Source organism: Hyla sarda, chromosome 7 (assembly GCF_029499605.1).
Source record: "Hyla sarda isolate aHylSar1 chromosome 7, aHylSar1.hap1, whole genome shotgun sequence".
NCBI lineage: Eukaryota > Metazoa > Chordata > Amphibia > Anura > Hylidae > Hyla > Hyla sarda.
The window spans coordinates 211204434-211221870 of NC_079195.1; the positions used below are offsets into that span (position 1 = coordinate 211204434).

General features: G+C 41.1%; 1 protein-coding gene across 7 annotated transcripts in view; it reads left to right on the forward strand.

The window, feature by feature from the left end:
- TTLL7 (tubulin tyrosine ligase like 7) overlaps positions 1-17437 on the forward strand; it is a 245761-nt gene that overhangs the window by 122402 nt on the left and 105922 nt on the right. For all 7 annotated transcript variants that reach the window (XM_056532560.1, XM_056532564.1, XM_056532566.1 and 4 more), the window contains exon 13: positions 15897-16032. In XM_056532560.1, coding sequence (XP_056388535.1) covers positions 15897-16032 — 136 coding nt within the window. The remainder of the gene's footprint in view (positions 1-15896; positions 16033-17437) is intronic.

Consider the following 17437-nt stretch of genomic DNA (forward strand, 5'->3'; position numbering starts at 1 on the left):
GTGTTCTTTATTCTCTGGGTCAATACGATTAAAATTATACCCATGATTATACACTTTTCTATTACTGTTGCGCTTAAAAAAATTGCAAACTTTTTAACCAAATTAGTACGTTTAAAATCCCCCTATTTTGAAGACCTATAACTTTTTCATTTTTCCGTATAAGCGCCGGTATGAGGGCTCATTTTTTGCGCCGTGATCTGTACTTTTTATTAATACCAGATTTGCTTATACAAAACTGTTATTACATTTTTTTATAAAATTTTTTTGTAATAAAATGTTATCAAAAAGCAGCTATTATGGACTTTTTTTTTTTTTTTTACGTTCACGACGTTCACCGTACGGGATTTAATAGTTCGGATATTTACGCACGCGGCGATACCAAATATAAAAATATATATAAAAAAATTTTTTTTACACTTTTTCGGGGTAAAATAGGGAAAATGGGACAATTTACATTTTTATTGGGGGAGGGGGTTTTTCACATTTTTTTTTGTTTTACTTTTTTTACTTTTATTTTTACACTCTTATAGTCCCCATAGGGGACTATTTATAGCAACCATTCGATTGCTAATGCTGTTCAGTGCTATGTATAGGACACAGCACTGATTAGCATTATCGGTCATCTACTGCTCTGGTCTGCGGGAAGGCAGATCAGAGCAGAAGACTCCCGGAAGGCAGCGGAGCCAGGTGAGGGGACCTCCGTCTGCCGTGCAGGATGATCGGATCGGCTCGGCAGCGCTGCGGGCGATCCGATCATCCTGTTAAGTGACCGCGATGCTGCAGATGCCGTGATCTGTATTGATCATGGCATCTGAGGGGTTAATGGCAGACATCCACGGGATCGCTGGTGTCCGCCATTACCGGCGGGTCCCTGGCTGCGATCCACAGCCGGGACCTGCCGCGCATGATGCCGTAATCGCTCTGGTTATGCTCAGGATGTAAATGTACGTCCTGGTGCGTTAAGTACCACATCACCAGGACATACATTTACGTCCTGCGTCATTAAGGGGTTAAGGGTACGTTCACACATACAGGATCCTGCGCAGATTTGATGCAAAGGATTTTTAACTGCAGATTAGAAGCTGTGCTCTGTCATTTAGTTTACATTGGAATCTGCAGCAGAATATCCTGTGCATCAAATCCTGTGCATCATATCTGCGTACATGTGAACGTACCCTAAAGGGGAATTAAATATTTTTTATCCAGGATGACTGGGATGCCAGAATAAAAATAATTAAGTTAAACTTACCTCCTGCCACTTTCCCAGTGCTGCTGAAATCAGTCTCCCCACCTCTAGCCTCGTTCTTCTTCCGGCTTTTGGTCTCCAACACCCAGTTATGGCCGCAGCGATGTTCTGCCTTGGCTGGTGATAGGCTGAGCGGCGCTCTCATGTAACAAGTCATCAAAGAGGGATTATGAAAATAAATAAATATATATATATCATTTAGATAACCATACTGCATTCTGTATCTCCAGTCTTATTGTGCCTAAGTGGTGGCGTAATTCATGAGTTTGGCCATGTATCTACATGAGGTTGGAGATTTTACGATGCTTTTGGTGCAGTATATTTGCAGTTTATTACCTGTCCTTTCCAAGTTTTCCCACGTTCTGAAGGAAGAACTCACAATGAATGTAATCTTCTTACATAAATCTCATGTCTTCGTCCAGTCATAGTATACCCCAAGAGTCAAAGATATTTAAATAGAATTTGTGTCATTTGAACAAACTCTTCATAGATCAATAGTACAAGTGAATATAAGAAGCTTTGTAATATATCTTAGTAGACAAAAATGCATTTTTCTCCTGCTCTCAAGCTTTTTCCCTCCTCGATCCCCCTCTCTGAAAATCAGCTCAACTTTGTCCTGTGTCTGCAAGACAAACAGTACAAGTATAAGTGGGGAGGAGGGAGCTTAAAGGGGTACTCCGCTGCTAGACATCTGCTATCCTTTGGATAGGGGATAACATGTCTGATTGCGGGGGTCCGGCCGCTTGGGACCCCCGCAATCTTTGCAGCGGTTACCCCAGTCATCTTGTGCATGGAGCGAGCTCCGTGCAGTGCCGGATGACTGGCGAACACAGCCACCTCGCCCCCTCCATTCATGTCTGTGGGAGGAGGCGTGATGGCTGTGTACTAGCCGTCGCACCCCCTACCATAGACATGAATGGAGGGGGCGTGGCGTGAGGTCATGATCAAGGAAGCCCCAGGTTTCCATGAAAGCAACATCGCAATGCCAGCCCGCATATCCTGGGGAGTCCCCGCAGCCGGACCCCCGTGCTCAGACATATTATCCCTTATCCTTTGGATAGGGGATAGCACAAATAGGGGCGGAGTACTTCTTTAACCCACTAGCTTTGGGAGAACGGCAAATTAAAGATAAAGCCTGTAGAGCAGAAATCTGCTGAAAAATACCATATGCAAGATATATGATGGCCAGAAAAAGTGCTGCTCCTCATGTACACACGCAGGGCAGCCTATCCTGAAGAGTCACCTGAAACGACAGCTACCCTTTAAGTCCGTATTACGGAAATAACGTTAACTGCAGAAGATATGCAATCACGTGAACAACTGATACAAAATCTAAACTGAGAGTGCTCAAAACTTTTTTTTTTAAAATCTAAAAACAAAGTCCTATAAAAGTTACATGAGGGTGAAATTTTTTTTTTCCAGGGGTTAAAATTGTACCGCAAAAAAAAACAAAAAACGGAACCTTCAGATCGCATCCTTGACAAGGCAGGCCAGCTAGTGCGCAGCGTAACACTAGATAAAACATGATTGGGATTTTGAGCCGAAACATTTTCCAATTAGCCACCTAGAAGCAAATAACTTCCCATCTCTGTAGTAAGGGACGGTTAATAGACTGCCGGGGGCTATGTACTTTTACGTCATTAGACTTACACGCACCGTTCTCTAATAGCGCCGATGCAGCCATCTTGCCTTATGTACTCCCCACACTTGCCGGTCTGGATTGAAATTAGTTTTGTGCCAATGCCCCCACCTTGAATGTAAATGAATGGCAATTTCCTTTTAATTTCTTGTTAATGTTCCTCAACTTTTTTTTTCTGATTGAAAGTTATCAAGGTAATATATTACGGAGTGGCGGCGCACCGGAGAGAACGCAACTATTTCCATTAAAACTTTATAACCTACTTATGACTTTTATATCATTACCCTAACAGACTTACTACCATTGTTGTCCATTATAGGGGAAGGTTGGATGTCTAGGTGGCCTGCACTGTTATTTTATTATATTCTAAGTCAGTGTTTTCCAACCACAGTGCCTCCAGCTGTATCAAAATTACAACTCCCAGCATGCCCGGACAGCCGTTGGCTGTCCGGGCATGCTGGGAGTTGTAATTTTGCAACAGCTGGAGACACCATGGTTGGGAAACACTGATTTAAGGGAAGCAGGTCAGAAAACGTCATGCACAAAGAGACAGTGATGTGAATCTCATCAGACTGGTGTGGGCCGTACACATCACATCAGTGTCGGCTGATCCCGCTACCAATCTGAATTGTCAGCTGTGTATCCCACTTTTCCTCTTCTGGGATATGTGAGCTTTATCTATATATCTATCTACAAGAAGAGACTGCAGCATACCAAAGTCCGGCAATCCAAAAGGGAAGTTTATTACATCACAAGCAATGTTACATGAGAGTTATGTTTCAGAATCCTCACAATGCTCTCTCTATCTTATATCTGCCTATCTATCTATCTCATATTTATCTGTCTATCTATTTATGTAATATATGTCTATCTATCTATCTCATATCTATCTATCTCATATCTATCTATCTTATATCTATCCATCTCATATCTATCTCTCTCATATCTATCTATCTATCTATCTCTCTCATATCTATCTCTCTCTCTCATATCTATCTATCTATCTATCTATCTCATATTAATCTATCTATCTCATATCTATCTATCTATACATCTAATATCTGTCTATCTAGCACGACCAGGATACCGTAAACAGGTGGGGCAAGCAGCAAATTTAAACTAGATAGATATATCCCAAAAAAAGGTGACTGCAGCACTCAGATGTGATGAAAGCAAATCTGTAGCTTTATTCCATTCCAAATAAAGTGCAATGTTTCAGCCGCCCATGCAGCCTTTTTCAAGCACATGCTTGAAAAAGGCTGCATGGGCAGCTGAAACATTGCACTTTATTTGGAATGGAATAAAGCTACAGATTTGCTTTCATCACATCTAAGTACTACAGTCACATTTTTTTGGGATATATCTATCTATCTGTCTATCTATCCCATATCTACAGTATCTATCTATCGATCTAATATCTGTCTATTTATCTATCTCATATCTATCTATCTCTCTCTTATATCTATCTATCTATCTATCTATCCCATGTCTATCTATCTATCTCATATCTATCTATCTATCTATCTATCTATCTATTTCATATCTATCTATCTATCTACCTCATATCTGTCTATTTATCTATCTCCTATATATCTATCTATCTATCTCTCATATCTATCTATCTCATATCTATCTATCTCTTTCTCATATCTATCTATCTATCTATCTATCCCATGTCTATCTATCTATCTATCTCATATATATCTATCTACCTCATATCTATCTCATATCCGTCTATCTATCTCATATCTATCTATCTATCTATCTATCTATCTCATATATATCTATCTCATATCTATCTTTTACATTTTATACACTTCCTGTGCAAGTGATTAACAAGCAATATCTATCTATCTATCTATCTATCTAGCAAAGTAGAAGCAGTGGCACTCCAGGTTGGTGAAATAAAGTGGTGTCTTTATTTACTCCAAGGTGAGCTACGTTTCAGCAGCCTCACGCTGCCTTTGTCAAGGCTTGACAAAGGCAGCGTGAGGCTGCCGAAACGTAGCTCACCTTGGAGTAAATAAAGACACCACTTTATTTCACCAGCCTGGAGTGCCACTGCTTCTACTTTGCTATATGACTCGGATCTCTGACCCAGATCAACAGGGAGGCACCCGTTCACCTCTACCGCAGGAGTGCTGCTTTCTTCTTCTACTACTATCTATCTGTCTGCCTTTTTATCTCATATCTATCTATCATCTATCTCTCTAATATCTACCTATGTAAAAAATATCTATTTGATATCTATTTTTAATATAATATCTATTTATTTATTTGTCATATATATATATATATATATATATATATTAGTATCCATCTTTCTCTTTCTTCTGTTTGTCCAACATTTTGCCTTCTCAACACATTTCAAAGTTGACTTGTTTTGCAAAAATTGTAAACCTTGAAGAATGAGGCGTAAACAAGAAATAGATAGTGACAAAAGAAAAGTTCCGCTCACCCCTCCACTTTGTAGCTCCAATTGTCCAAGTAGGCCAGGTACAAGGGCGTAGCTGCTGGAAGCAGGATGAGAGCAATGAAAGGAATCCCTTTAGCCAAGGGAGGAAACCAGCACTCTAGTCCATACTTGGTGAATGGTAAAAACTTCAAGCTTTATTTAATCCATGGTGAAAAATTATACAAAAAGGGATAGAGAGGTTAAAAATATGCAAAGACGCCGACGCGTTTCGGGGAAAACGCTTCTTCAAGGCATAACAGGTAGAGATATGAAGCCCGATTAAATAGAGACTATTGGAATAAGCACACTCCCCCTTCCCACATTTCCAATGGTCACCTGACTTCCTGTGTTTTAATTTTTAACCCTATGTTGCATGTTAAGCAAAACAGAAATAGAATAAAGTAAAAGGGTTCTATGGAAAAAATACACGGAAGAAAAAATGCAAAAGATTGAATGCAAAAATAATGAAACATTATAGAAATAATATATATGTATATATTAACAATTCTATCTCATGCTATAGCCGCTATGAATATGTGATTAGTGAATACTAACAAACAGCAGATAAATACATTAGAATATATATGAACATTAGTGAAGTAAAAACAGCTGTATCTTACTGGTGTATACCACGGAAGTGTATATAATGAAAAATGAATGTTGCCCATATTAGTAGTATAACATAATGTCCGAGCGATTATTCTAGCCCATGCCTCACATGCTAATAATTTGCTTCTCCAGGCCCCACCTCTGGGTGGACAGATCACTCTCTCAATGGGAACCACCCGTAAAAGACGCACAAAAAAATGCAGTGAAGACTCACATGTAATGTTTTCTACATCAGAAGGAGATACTACCTTTTCCCAGAGTGACAGCTCAGATTCGAAAGCTATTCATTATCGCTCCCCCTCCACACAGGCTGGTGCACATTAAAAAAACAGGGATTCCCCAATACAACCAAAAGAAGGGAGGAAACCGGAGAAAACAAGAAGAGGTGGTCACAAACACAAAGGGACAAGAAAATACAGCAAGATACCCAAGACGTCGGAAGTAACTCTGGATGTCTATACAGTGATTAATATGTCGGCTAAGATTCTGAGACATGACCAGATTTCCCTGCTTTCAAAAGGCCTCAATTTTGTGGCGGATACAAATTTAAACGTGTATAAAGCATTATGGGATGTCAATACAGTACATTTATCCGTTCCCTTACAATCACGTCACTTTTCCAAAGAACCAGGGGAAGCAGCCTCCTCCAATTGTCCGGATTTGAGCCATAGAGGACTTACTGTTATCCCTCTCAATATGCCACTACGTGACCAGATCACCCTTATGGAGCTAAATGAACTGGAACACCAAGTCTCGGATCAGCCCAACATTCTTTCTACAACAGGGAGACTCACCTTAAAAAATGAACGGTCCCTCCAGTGAACTCTCGTGCACCATGTATGGACTCGTTTCAGCATGTTGTGGAAGATCAGCTTTTTGATCTAGAGAGATCCATAACCAGTGAAAGATCTTCGCCATCCAACACAACCACACATGACCAGAAAGAAGCCCTAAAAGAATGACAGGACTTCTCAGAAATAATAGTTATATCGTCCGATAAGGGCGGATCAGTGGTTGTGTTGGACTGCAAACTATATCGCAATCTAGTTTGGGACATGCTTGGTGATGAAGTCACATAAAGGAAACTGCCTAGGGACCCCACAAATGAAGTACAAATCAAACTCAAAAACATCTTGAGTGAGGGTTCTACATTAGGCATTTTTTCATAAAATATGGAAGTAAGACTTTATGTCTCTGACCCTGTATGTCCCATTTTCCATTGTCTGCCAAAGACACATAAAAAGGTGTTGGATCTGTCACAGAGAAATTATCAATTTGGTTAGATAGCCTTCCACAACCATTAGTGGTCAGGGTCCCCGGCTACATTAGACATACAGAAGAGTTAATGGTTTCAATTCAGGATTTCAAGTGGGACCCGGGTTTAACATGGCTTAGTTGAGATGTCACGTCACTCTGCAGTGTGATCCCCCATGACAGAGCCCTTCGAGCCTTAGCGTACCACTTGAAAACATACAGTAAATTATGATGTCATCTTACAACAATACAAACTTGATGTTACTCTTTTTCTGCTCACAAACAATAATTTTTCTTTCGATGGATCTTTCCTCCTGCAGACCAGAGGTTGTCCGATGGGGGCCAAATTCTCACACTCATTGGCCAACCTCTGCATGGCCCTGTTGGAGCAAGGATCCATCCACACTCCAGACAACCCCTTTTTCCGCCACATTGTCTGGTATGGTCGCTATATAGATGACATCCTGGAGATGTGGCGGGGGCCCTGTTACTCCACCACCATTGATAATTTAGTTTCCTACTTTAATAATAATCCAGACAAGCTTATTTTTACCTGCAATTTCCGTCCCTCAGAAATGGTTTTTCTGGATGTGTCTTTTGTGTCTGATCCCGTTTTAGGCACTATTCACACTAGTTTGTATAGGAAACCACATTTAGGCAATTATTTCCTTCATGCGAAAAGCGGACATGAAAAACACACAATTAAAAACTTGCCCGTTGGGGAGTTTATCAGAGCCAGGAGGCTCTGCTCAAATGATGACCTCTTCGACAAAGAGTGCAAAATAATACAATCCCTTTTGGATACCAGGGGTTTCCCGTCAGGCCTCTTAAATAGAGCCATGAATATTGTAAAAAATAAAGAAAGAACACATTTTCTTTATAGTGGCAAACGGCAACAAACAAATGATCACAGAACTACAAACCCCATGGTAGTTTTCTCCAAACAATATATAAACAGATCAAAACCATTATTAACAATAACCTTCCTATACTTAAAGGGGTACGCCACTGCTCAGCGTTTGGAACAAACTGTTTCGAACACTGGAGCCAGCGCTGGGAACTCGTGACGTCATAGTCCCACCCCCTCATGACGTCGCTCTCACGCCCCCTCCGATAGACCTGCATTGAGGGGGCGTGGTGTGACGTCATGAGGGGGCTTGGCTATGACGTCACGAGCTCCCAGCCGCGGCTCCAGCGTTCAGAAGAGTTTGTTCCAAAAGCTGAGCAGCAGAGTACCCCTTTAAACAAGATCACATTCTCAATCAGATTTTAACCACAGGCTGTAGATATGTTGCTAAGAAAAATGCAACTCTCGGCAATCTTGTATCTCCGAGCTTTTTCATGAGATCTCCGATCATTTCAAAATCAAACACCTGGCTTTCCTATGCAGGGAGCGCACAATGCGGAAAAAAATAGGTGCCCTTTATTCAAGTACATGATAAAGATTCAACAGATTTCTTCTTATACTACTGGTTGCACATACCCCATTAATACTTACATTTCTTGGGAATCCGATCACGTAGTGTATTGCATCAAATGTACAACTTGCCACGTGCAATATGTCGGTTCCACCTCCCTCAAATTGAAAACGCGGATCCCGGAACACTTAGCAGGGTCTCACGCACAGGGACTAGTTCATACACGTGCGCTTTCGGGTGTGCGTCCCGACATTTCCAAGAACAACATGAAGGGAATCTCTCCACCCTACGAGTGGTTCCCATTGAGAGAGGGATCTGTCCACCCAGAGGTGGAGCCTGAAGAAGCAAATTATTAGCATGCGAGGCATATTGGATCATAAAACTTGGTACACGCGCACCCAAGGGCTTGAATAACCACTCCGACATTATGTTACACTACTAATATGGGCAACATTCATTTTTCATTATATACACTTCCGTGGTATACAGCTGTATTTACTTCACTAATGTTCATATATATTCTAATGTATTTATCTGCTTGTTAGTATTCACTAATCATATATTCATAGTGGCTATAGCAGGAGATAGATTTGTTAATATATACATATTTATAATTATCTCTCTGCTTTATTTATATACCGTTTTATCAATTTTTTTTTCATTCACACCTATTTTCACTTATACATATATTTTTTGCAATTGATCATGCTCTGCAATTTTCTATTATGTTTCATTATTAATGCCTTCAATCTTTTGCATTTTTTCTTCCGTGTATTTTTCCCAAAGACCCCTTTTGCTTTATTTTATTTCAGTTGTGCTCAACATGCAACATAGGGTTAAAACACAGGAAGTCAGGTGACCATTGGAAATGTGGGAAGGGGGAGTGTGCTTATTCCAACAGTGTCTATTTATTTGGGCTTCTTATGTCACGTCTGGGCATGGAAGGAGTGCACACTATTCTCGCCCACTTCCCTGTCCCTGCCTACTTACATACCTGCCCTAGAAGACAGGTCCATAACCACGGTGACAGTCCCTTCCTAAATAAGTGAGGGACAGTCAAAAAGTCAAAACAATAAACTACAAAACTGACAAAAGGTCGGGAAAGGCTGGAGGTACAGGACTAACAGAAAACAAACCTAAATACACACACACAAAAATACGTAGTCAGAGGGCCGAGTCTAAACCTGGAGAGCGCGAAGTACAGTAGCAGAGTATCAAAGGGGGGTCAAAAGCCAAGCCATAAGTCACAAAACCAGAATAAACAGAATGAACACACAGATAGCTAGGTAAGTTACTAAGAACTATCACAAGCAGAGAATGACTGAAAAGGGCCTCCTTCTATATGCCTGAGCGGCAACCAGGAGGACTCTAATTGGCTCAGCAAGTATGGACTAGAGTGCTGGTTTCCTCCCTTGGCTGAAGGGATTCCTTTCATCGTAAACAAGTAAGCCATGAAACCACTGAGTGATCATCCATCACGAACGACGAACCTAATGTTAAGCATGGCGCTCCACCTGGTACTCCATCATATTAAAGGGGTATTCCAGGCCAAAACTTTTTTTTATATATCAACTGGCTTCGGAAAGTTAAACAGATTTGTAAATTAGTTCTATTAAAAAATAGTTGAGTTGTTTTCTGTCTAACTGCTCTCTGATGACTCACATCCCGGGAGCTGTGCAGTTCCTATGGGGATATTCTCCCATCATGCACAGCTCCCGGGACGTGACATCATCATTGAGCAGTTAGACAGAAAACTTCAGAAGCTAATAATTATTGGAAGGATTAAGATTGTTTAATAGAAGTAATTTACAAATCTGTTTAACTTTCCGGAGCCAGTTGATAGATATAAAAAAAGGTTTTGCCTGGAATACCCCTTTAACATCACATTCTTATTTACTGTTTATCTGACTTTTTCCCATTTGCGTACTTTTCACAACAAAGTGCATTCTGTACAGTCAGTAAAAACTTTTTTTTCTCTTCCTGTTCTCCAGTAAATAAGATCTAACTCTTCATTGTCTCCCTGATAGCAGATTGGCTGGTGCTTATTTTTTATTTCCCAGTACATACAGTATTTTTTTTATTAAAGTCCGATATTTTTTATATTTAACCCCTTAAGGACACAGCCCATTTTCACCTCTAGGACGCAGCCCTTTTTTGCACATCTGACCACTGTCACTTTAAACATTAATAACTCTGGAATGCTTTTACTTATCAATCTGATTCCGAGATTGTTTTTTCGTGACATATTCTACTTTAACATAGTGGTAAATTTTTGTGGTAACTTGCATCCTTTCTTGGTGAAAAATCCCAAAATTTGATGAAAAAATTGAAAATTTTGCATTTTTCTAACTTTGAAGCTCTCTGTTTGTAAGGAAAATTGATATTCCAAATATTATTTTTTTTGGATTCACATATACAATATGTCTACTTTATATTTTAATCATAAAATTGACATGTTTTTACTTTTGGAAGACACCAGAGGGCTTCAAAGTTCAGCAGCAATTTTACAATTTTTCACAAAATTTTCAAACTCGCTATTTTTCATGGACCAGTTCAGGTTTGAAGTGGATTTGAAGGGTCTTCATATTAGAAATACCCCATAAATGACCCCATTACAAAAACTGCACCCCCCAAAGTATTCAAAATGACATTCAGTAAGTGTTTTAACCCTTTAGGTGTTTCACGGTAAAAGCAGCAAAGTGAAGGAGAAAATTCAAAATCTTCATTTTTTACACTTGCATGTTCTTGTAGACCCAATTTTTGAATTTTTACAAGGGGTAAAAGGATAAAATTTATACTTGAATTTGTAGCCCAATTTCTCTCGAGTAAGCACATACCTCATATGTCTATGTAAATTGTTCGGCGGGCGCAGTAGAGGGCTCAGAAGCGAAGGAGCGACAAGGGGATTTTGGAGAGTACGTTTTTCTGAAATGGTTTTTTGGGGGCATGTTGCATTTAGGAAGCCCCTATGGTGCCAAAACAGCAAATAAAAAAAACATGGCATACCATTTTGGAAACTAGACCCCTTGAGGAACGTAAAAAGGAATTAAGTGAGCCTTAATACCCCACAGGTGTTTCATGACTTTTGCATATGTAAAAAAAAAAAAAAAATTTCACTAAAATGTGTGTTTCCCCCCAAATTTCACATTTTTGCAAGGGTTAATAGCAGAAAATACCCCCCAAAATTTGTAACCCCATCTCTTCTGAGTATGGAGGTACCCCATAAGTTGACCTGAAGTGCATTACGGGCGAACTACAATGCTCAGAAGAGAAGGAGTCATATTTGGCTTTTTGAGAGCAAATTTTGCTCGGGGGGCATGTCGCATTTAGGAAGCCCCTATGGTGCCAGGACAGCAAAAAAAAACGACATGGCATACCATTTTGGAAACTAGACTCCTTGAGGAATGTAACAAGGGATAAAGTGAACCTTAATACCCCACAGGTGTTTCACGACTTTTGCATATGTAAAAAAAATAATTTTTTTTTTACCAAAAATGCTTGGTTTAGCAAAAATTTAACATTTTTAAAAAAGGTAATAGCAGAAAATACCCCCCAACATTTGAAGCCCAATTTCTCCCGATTCAGAAGACACCCAATATGGGGATGAAAAGTGCTCTGCTGGCGCACTACAGGTCTCAGAAGAGAAGGAGTCTCATTTGGCTTTTTGGAAGCAAATTTTGCTCTGGGGGCATGCCGCATTTAGGAAGCACCTATGGTGCCAGGACAGAAAAAAAAAAACACATGGCATACCATTTTGGAAACTAGACCCCTTGGGGAACGTAACAAGGGGTAAAGTGAACCTTAATACCCCACAGGTGTTTCACGACTTTTGCATATGTAAAAAAAAAAATATTTTTTTTACACTAAAATGCTTGTTTTCCCCCAAATTTTACATTTTTACAAGGGATAATAGCAGAAAATACCCCCCAAAATTTGTAACCCCATCTCTTCTGAGTATGGAAATACCCAATAAGTGGACGTGAAGTGCACTGGGGGCGAACTACAATGCTCAGAAGAGAAGGAGCATCATTGAGCTTTTGGAGAGAGAATTTGGCCATGTGCATTTCCAAAGCCCCCCGTGGTGCCAGAACAGTGGACCCCCCACATGTGACCCCATTTTTAAAACTACACCCCTCACGGAAGGTAATAAGGGGTGCAGGGAGAATTTACACCCCACTGGCATTTGACGTATCTTTGGAACAGTGGGCTGTGTAAATTAAAAATTTTATTTTTCATTTTCACAGACCCCTGTTTCAAAGATCTGTCAGACACCTGTGGGGTGTAAATGCTCACTATACCCCTTGTTACATTCCGTGAGGGGTGTAGTTTCCAAAATGGGGTCACATGTGGGTATTTATTGTTTTGCACTTATGTCAGAACCACTGTAAAATCAGCCACCCCTGTGCAAATCACCAATTTAGACCTCAAATTTACATGGTGCACTCTCCCTTCTGAGCCTTGTTATGCGTCCCCAGAACACTTTGCGCCCACATATGGGGTATCTCCGTCCTCAGGAGAAAATGCGTTACAAACTTTGGAGGCGTTTTTTCTTTTACCGCTTGTGAAATTTTAAAGTATGGGGCAACACCAGTATGTTAGTGTACAAAAATGTTTTTTTTTTTACACTAACATGCTGGTGTAGACCCCAACTTTACCTTTTCATAAGGGGTAAAAGGAGAAAAAGCCCCCCAAAATTTGTTAGGCAATTTCTCCCGAGTACGGCGATACCCCATATGTGGCCCTAAACTGTTGCCTTGAAATACGCCAGGGCTCCAAAGTGAGAGCGCCATGTGCATTTGAGGCCCAAATTAGGGATTTGCATAGGGGTGGACATAGGGGTATTCTAAGCCAGTGATTCCCAAACAGGGTGCCTCCAGCTGTTGCTAAACTCCCAGCATGCTTGGACAGTCAATGGCTGTCCGGAAATGCTGGGAGTTTTTGTTTTGCAACAGCTGGAGGTTCCGTTTTGGAAACACTGCTGTAGGATACGTTTTTCATTTTTATTGGGGGGGAAGGGGTGGTGGTGGGGGGGGGCAGTGTACGTGTGTATATGTAGTGTTTTACTCTTTATTTTATGTTAGTGTAGTGTAGTGTTTTTAGGTTACATTCACACTGACGGCGGATTACACTGAGTCTCCCGCTAGGAGTTTGAGCTGCGGCTGCTGCAGCTCAAACCTGAAGCAGGGAATTCACTGTAATCCGCCGCCAGTGTGAATGTAACCTGTACATTCACATGGGAGGGGGGGGGGGGGGGGGGCAAAACTACAACTCCCAGCATGCACTGACAGAACGTGCATGCTGGGAGTTGTAGTTTTGCAACAGCTGGAGGCACACTGGAAAATACTGAGTTGGGTAATAGAACCTATTACCTAACTCGGTATTTCCCAACCAGTGTGCCTCCAGCTGTTGCAGAACTACAACTCTCAGCATGTACTGATTGCCAAAGAGAATGCTGGGAGATGTAGTTATGCAACAGCTGGATGCACGCAAGTACAACTCCCAGCATGCCGAGACAGCCATTTGCTGTTCCTGAATGCTGGGAGTTGTAGTTTTGCAAGATTTAGAGGGGTTCAGGCTGGAGATCACTGACAGTGGTCTCTAAACTGTGGCCCTCCAGATGTTGCAAAACTACAAATCTCAGCATGCTAAGACAGCAAACTGCTGTCTGAGCATGCTGGGAGTTGTAGTTTTGTAATATCTGGAGGGCTACAGTTTAGAGACCACTGTCAGTGATCTCTAGCCTGAACCCCTCTAAATCTTGCAAAACTACAACTCCCAGCATGCCAACACAGCAAACAGCTGTCAAGGCATGGTGGGAGTTGTAGTTTTGCAACATCTGGAGGGCGACAGTTTAGAGACCACTCTCTAAACTGTCGCCCTGCAGATGTTGCTAGGCAACAGACTCTGCACACGCGGCGTCATACTTACCTCCACCGCCGCCGTGATCACAGCCGCCGCCGCCGCCGGGTAAGTGATCGCCGCCGCCGCCGCTACTGCACGGTTCCCCCCGCTGTGCCCGGACACCGATGGGCGGGCATAGCGCGGGGAACCGAACTTTAACCCCCCCGCCCCCAGTCTTCTATTGGTCGGCCGCTCCGCCGATCAATAGCAGGGATAGGAGGGGTGGCAACCCTGCCACCTCACTCCTATCTCTTCAAGGGGGATCGAGGGTGTCTTGGACACCCCCGATCCCCCTTATTTTATCGCGGCGCCGCGATTGATGGGCAGGGGGAGAGCGCTCCCCCTGCAAACACTATAGATGCCGTGATCAGACTGATCACGGCATCTATGGGGTTAATGCTGCCGGGACCGGCGCGATCGCGGCCCCGGCAGCTGCGGTGGGACTCCGGCTGTGATTGACAGCTGAGTCCCACCCGCGATCTCCTGCGCTGCCCGCGGCAGAGCAGGAGATCGCTTGGACGTATGCATACGTCCATTTGCGCGAACGTGTAATTCGCCTGGACGTATGCATACGTCCAATAGCGGGAAGGGGTTAAAGGGGTATTCCAGGCCAAAACTTTTTTATATATATCAACTGGCTCCAGAAAGTTAAACAGATTTGTAAATTACTTCTATTAAAAAATCTTAATCCTTCCAATAATTATCAGCTGCTGAAGTTGAGTTGTTCTTTTCTGTCTGGCAACAGTGCTCTCTGCTGACATCTCTGCTTGTCTCGGGAACTGCACAGAGTAGAAGAGGTTTGCTATGGGGATTTGTTTATACTCTGGACAGTTCCTGAGACAAGTGTCATCAGAGAGCACTTAGACAGAAAAGAACAACTCAATTTCAACAGCTCATAAGTACTGAAAGGATTAAGATTTTTTTAATAGAAGTAATTTACAAATCTGTTTAACTTTCTGGAGCCAATTGATATATAAAAAAAAGTTTTCCTGGATAACCCCTTTAATTTATTTTATAATTTTTTTTTTTTTTACTGTCACCTTTTTATTTATTTACTGGCACATTTTTATTTATTTATTTAATTAATTTATTTGTTTCTTATTGGTACATACAGTATTTATTTTAATAATACTCAGATATTTTATTTATCTAATTAATTAATTTCTTTTTTACCAGTACATACAGTATTTATTTTAATAATACTCAGATATTTAATTATACATTTTTATTTATTTATTTATCTATCGGTAATACTCAGATTTTTATTTGTTTTTTTATACATACAGTATTTATTTTAATAATACTCAGATTTAATTTTTTCAGCACATTTGAAGTATATATATAATATATCGTTTTTTTCTCCTCTTCTCTCAGGCGTATCTACCCACCTGAGGATAAACTGCTGTTAGAAAAATACGAGGGTCTTCTTACCACTGCCTTCCAGACATTCCTTGCCGGCAGAGCAGCCTCCCTCCAGCGAGAGATGAATAATCCTCTGAAAAGGATGAAGGTGCTGTCTTTTGTGCATGAATTGATAGACACTGTGTCTGGGCGTATTATCTGCGCTGAGCGCGTCCTCGCCATGTCACGTCCTCCACAGCTTTTCAGTCCCGTCACACTGTGCACCCTGCGACTCTGATACAATTAAACTGTTATTTCATTAATTCAAGTGGTCTAGTCACAGGGATGTGTCCTCTAGGGGGAGGAAGGGGGGCGTCAATTAGTAAATAAGATAATTAGGATGAAAAGGAGCCCTCTATGGAGCACGGCGTAGCGCAAAATGGAGAAGATGGACTATTAATGTCACAACGTAGTCACTCATTTCCCGTCAGTTTATAATAGTCACAGTAATTATAATAACTAGTCTATTATTATTTTTATACTTCTATTATTTGTATTCTTCTAGTATATGAGTTGTCCAGTTTAGAAGACCGATGTCCATTAATTGTATAAGGGAATTTGTGGTTAATATATGGCAGTGGTCTCCAAACTGTAGACCTCCAGATGTTGCAAAAGTTTGCATTAGCTATATAGAGCAGTTTTCGTTCTTTGGTTATCACTTACATGCATGAAGTGTGGGAATGACATCATCCAGCCATCCACTCTGTCTCTGTCCAAATTCCTTTCTGAAAGCAGCCCTATGCTCCTGAGAGACACAGACCATGTGGCTTCTGCCATGCACTGATGAGTCCTGCTCTCTTAAGTGCTGAAAACTGGGAGGTGTGCGCAGCCTCAGACAATCACACACTGAACTTCTCTCTGCTGCTCAGAGCAGGAGGGTTGGGGCTGCTCTTAGAGAGTGAGTTGGCTAGCAGTATGGAGCTGCAATGATTGCTGGGAGATGTAGGCAAGGGAAAGGAAGGATGGCAAAGAATATCAAGCAGCCGGAAGATAACAGGGGCCACAGGAGCTATGCATATCGGTCAGGATGGTTTACAGGATGTAGTGTGGTGGCTTTGGAGCTTTTTACACACAAAGACACACACATATAAAAAAAAAGAAATAACAAAAAAGGATCTCACTGCAGCACACATGGTAAGGTGAAAAAATATATATTCAGTGATTTATTCCATTATAAAAAGTGTTTTCACAGCAAGCTGTGAAAACACTTTTTATAATGGAATAAGTCACTGAATATATATTTTTTCATCCTACTATGTGTGCTGCAGTGAGATCCTTTTTTGTTGTACAAATGGTGGGCTCCTGACCATAGCCCCAGAAACTGCATGCACCGACCACTTTTTTCTACTATTCATGTGTGCTGAATATATATATGCTTCCCTGGAGTACCCCTTTAATTTATAAATAAGGCAAGTAAATAGTGTTCTGACACTGAGCTAACTACAATGTCTGCAGAATAGCGAGTGAAGATCTGGGGTATAATGCATTATGTAATGCAGGATCAGTACAAGATA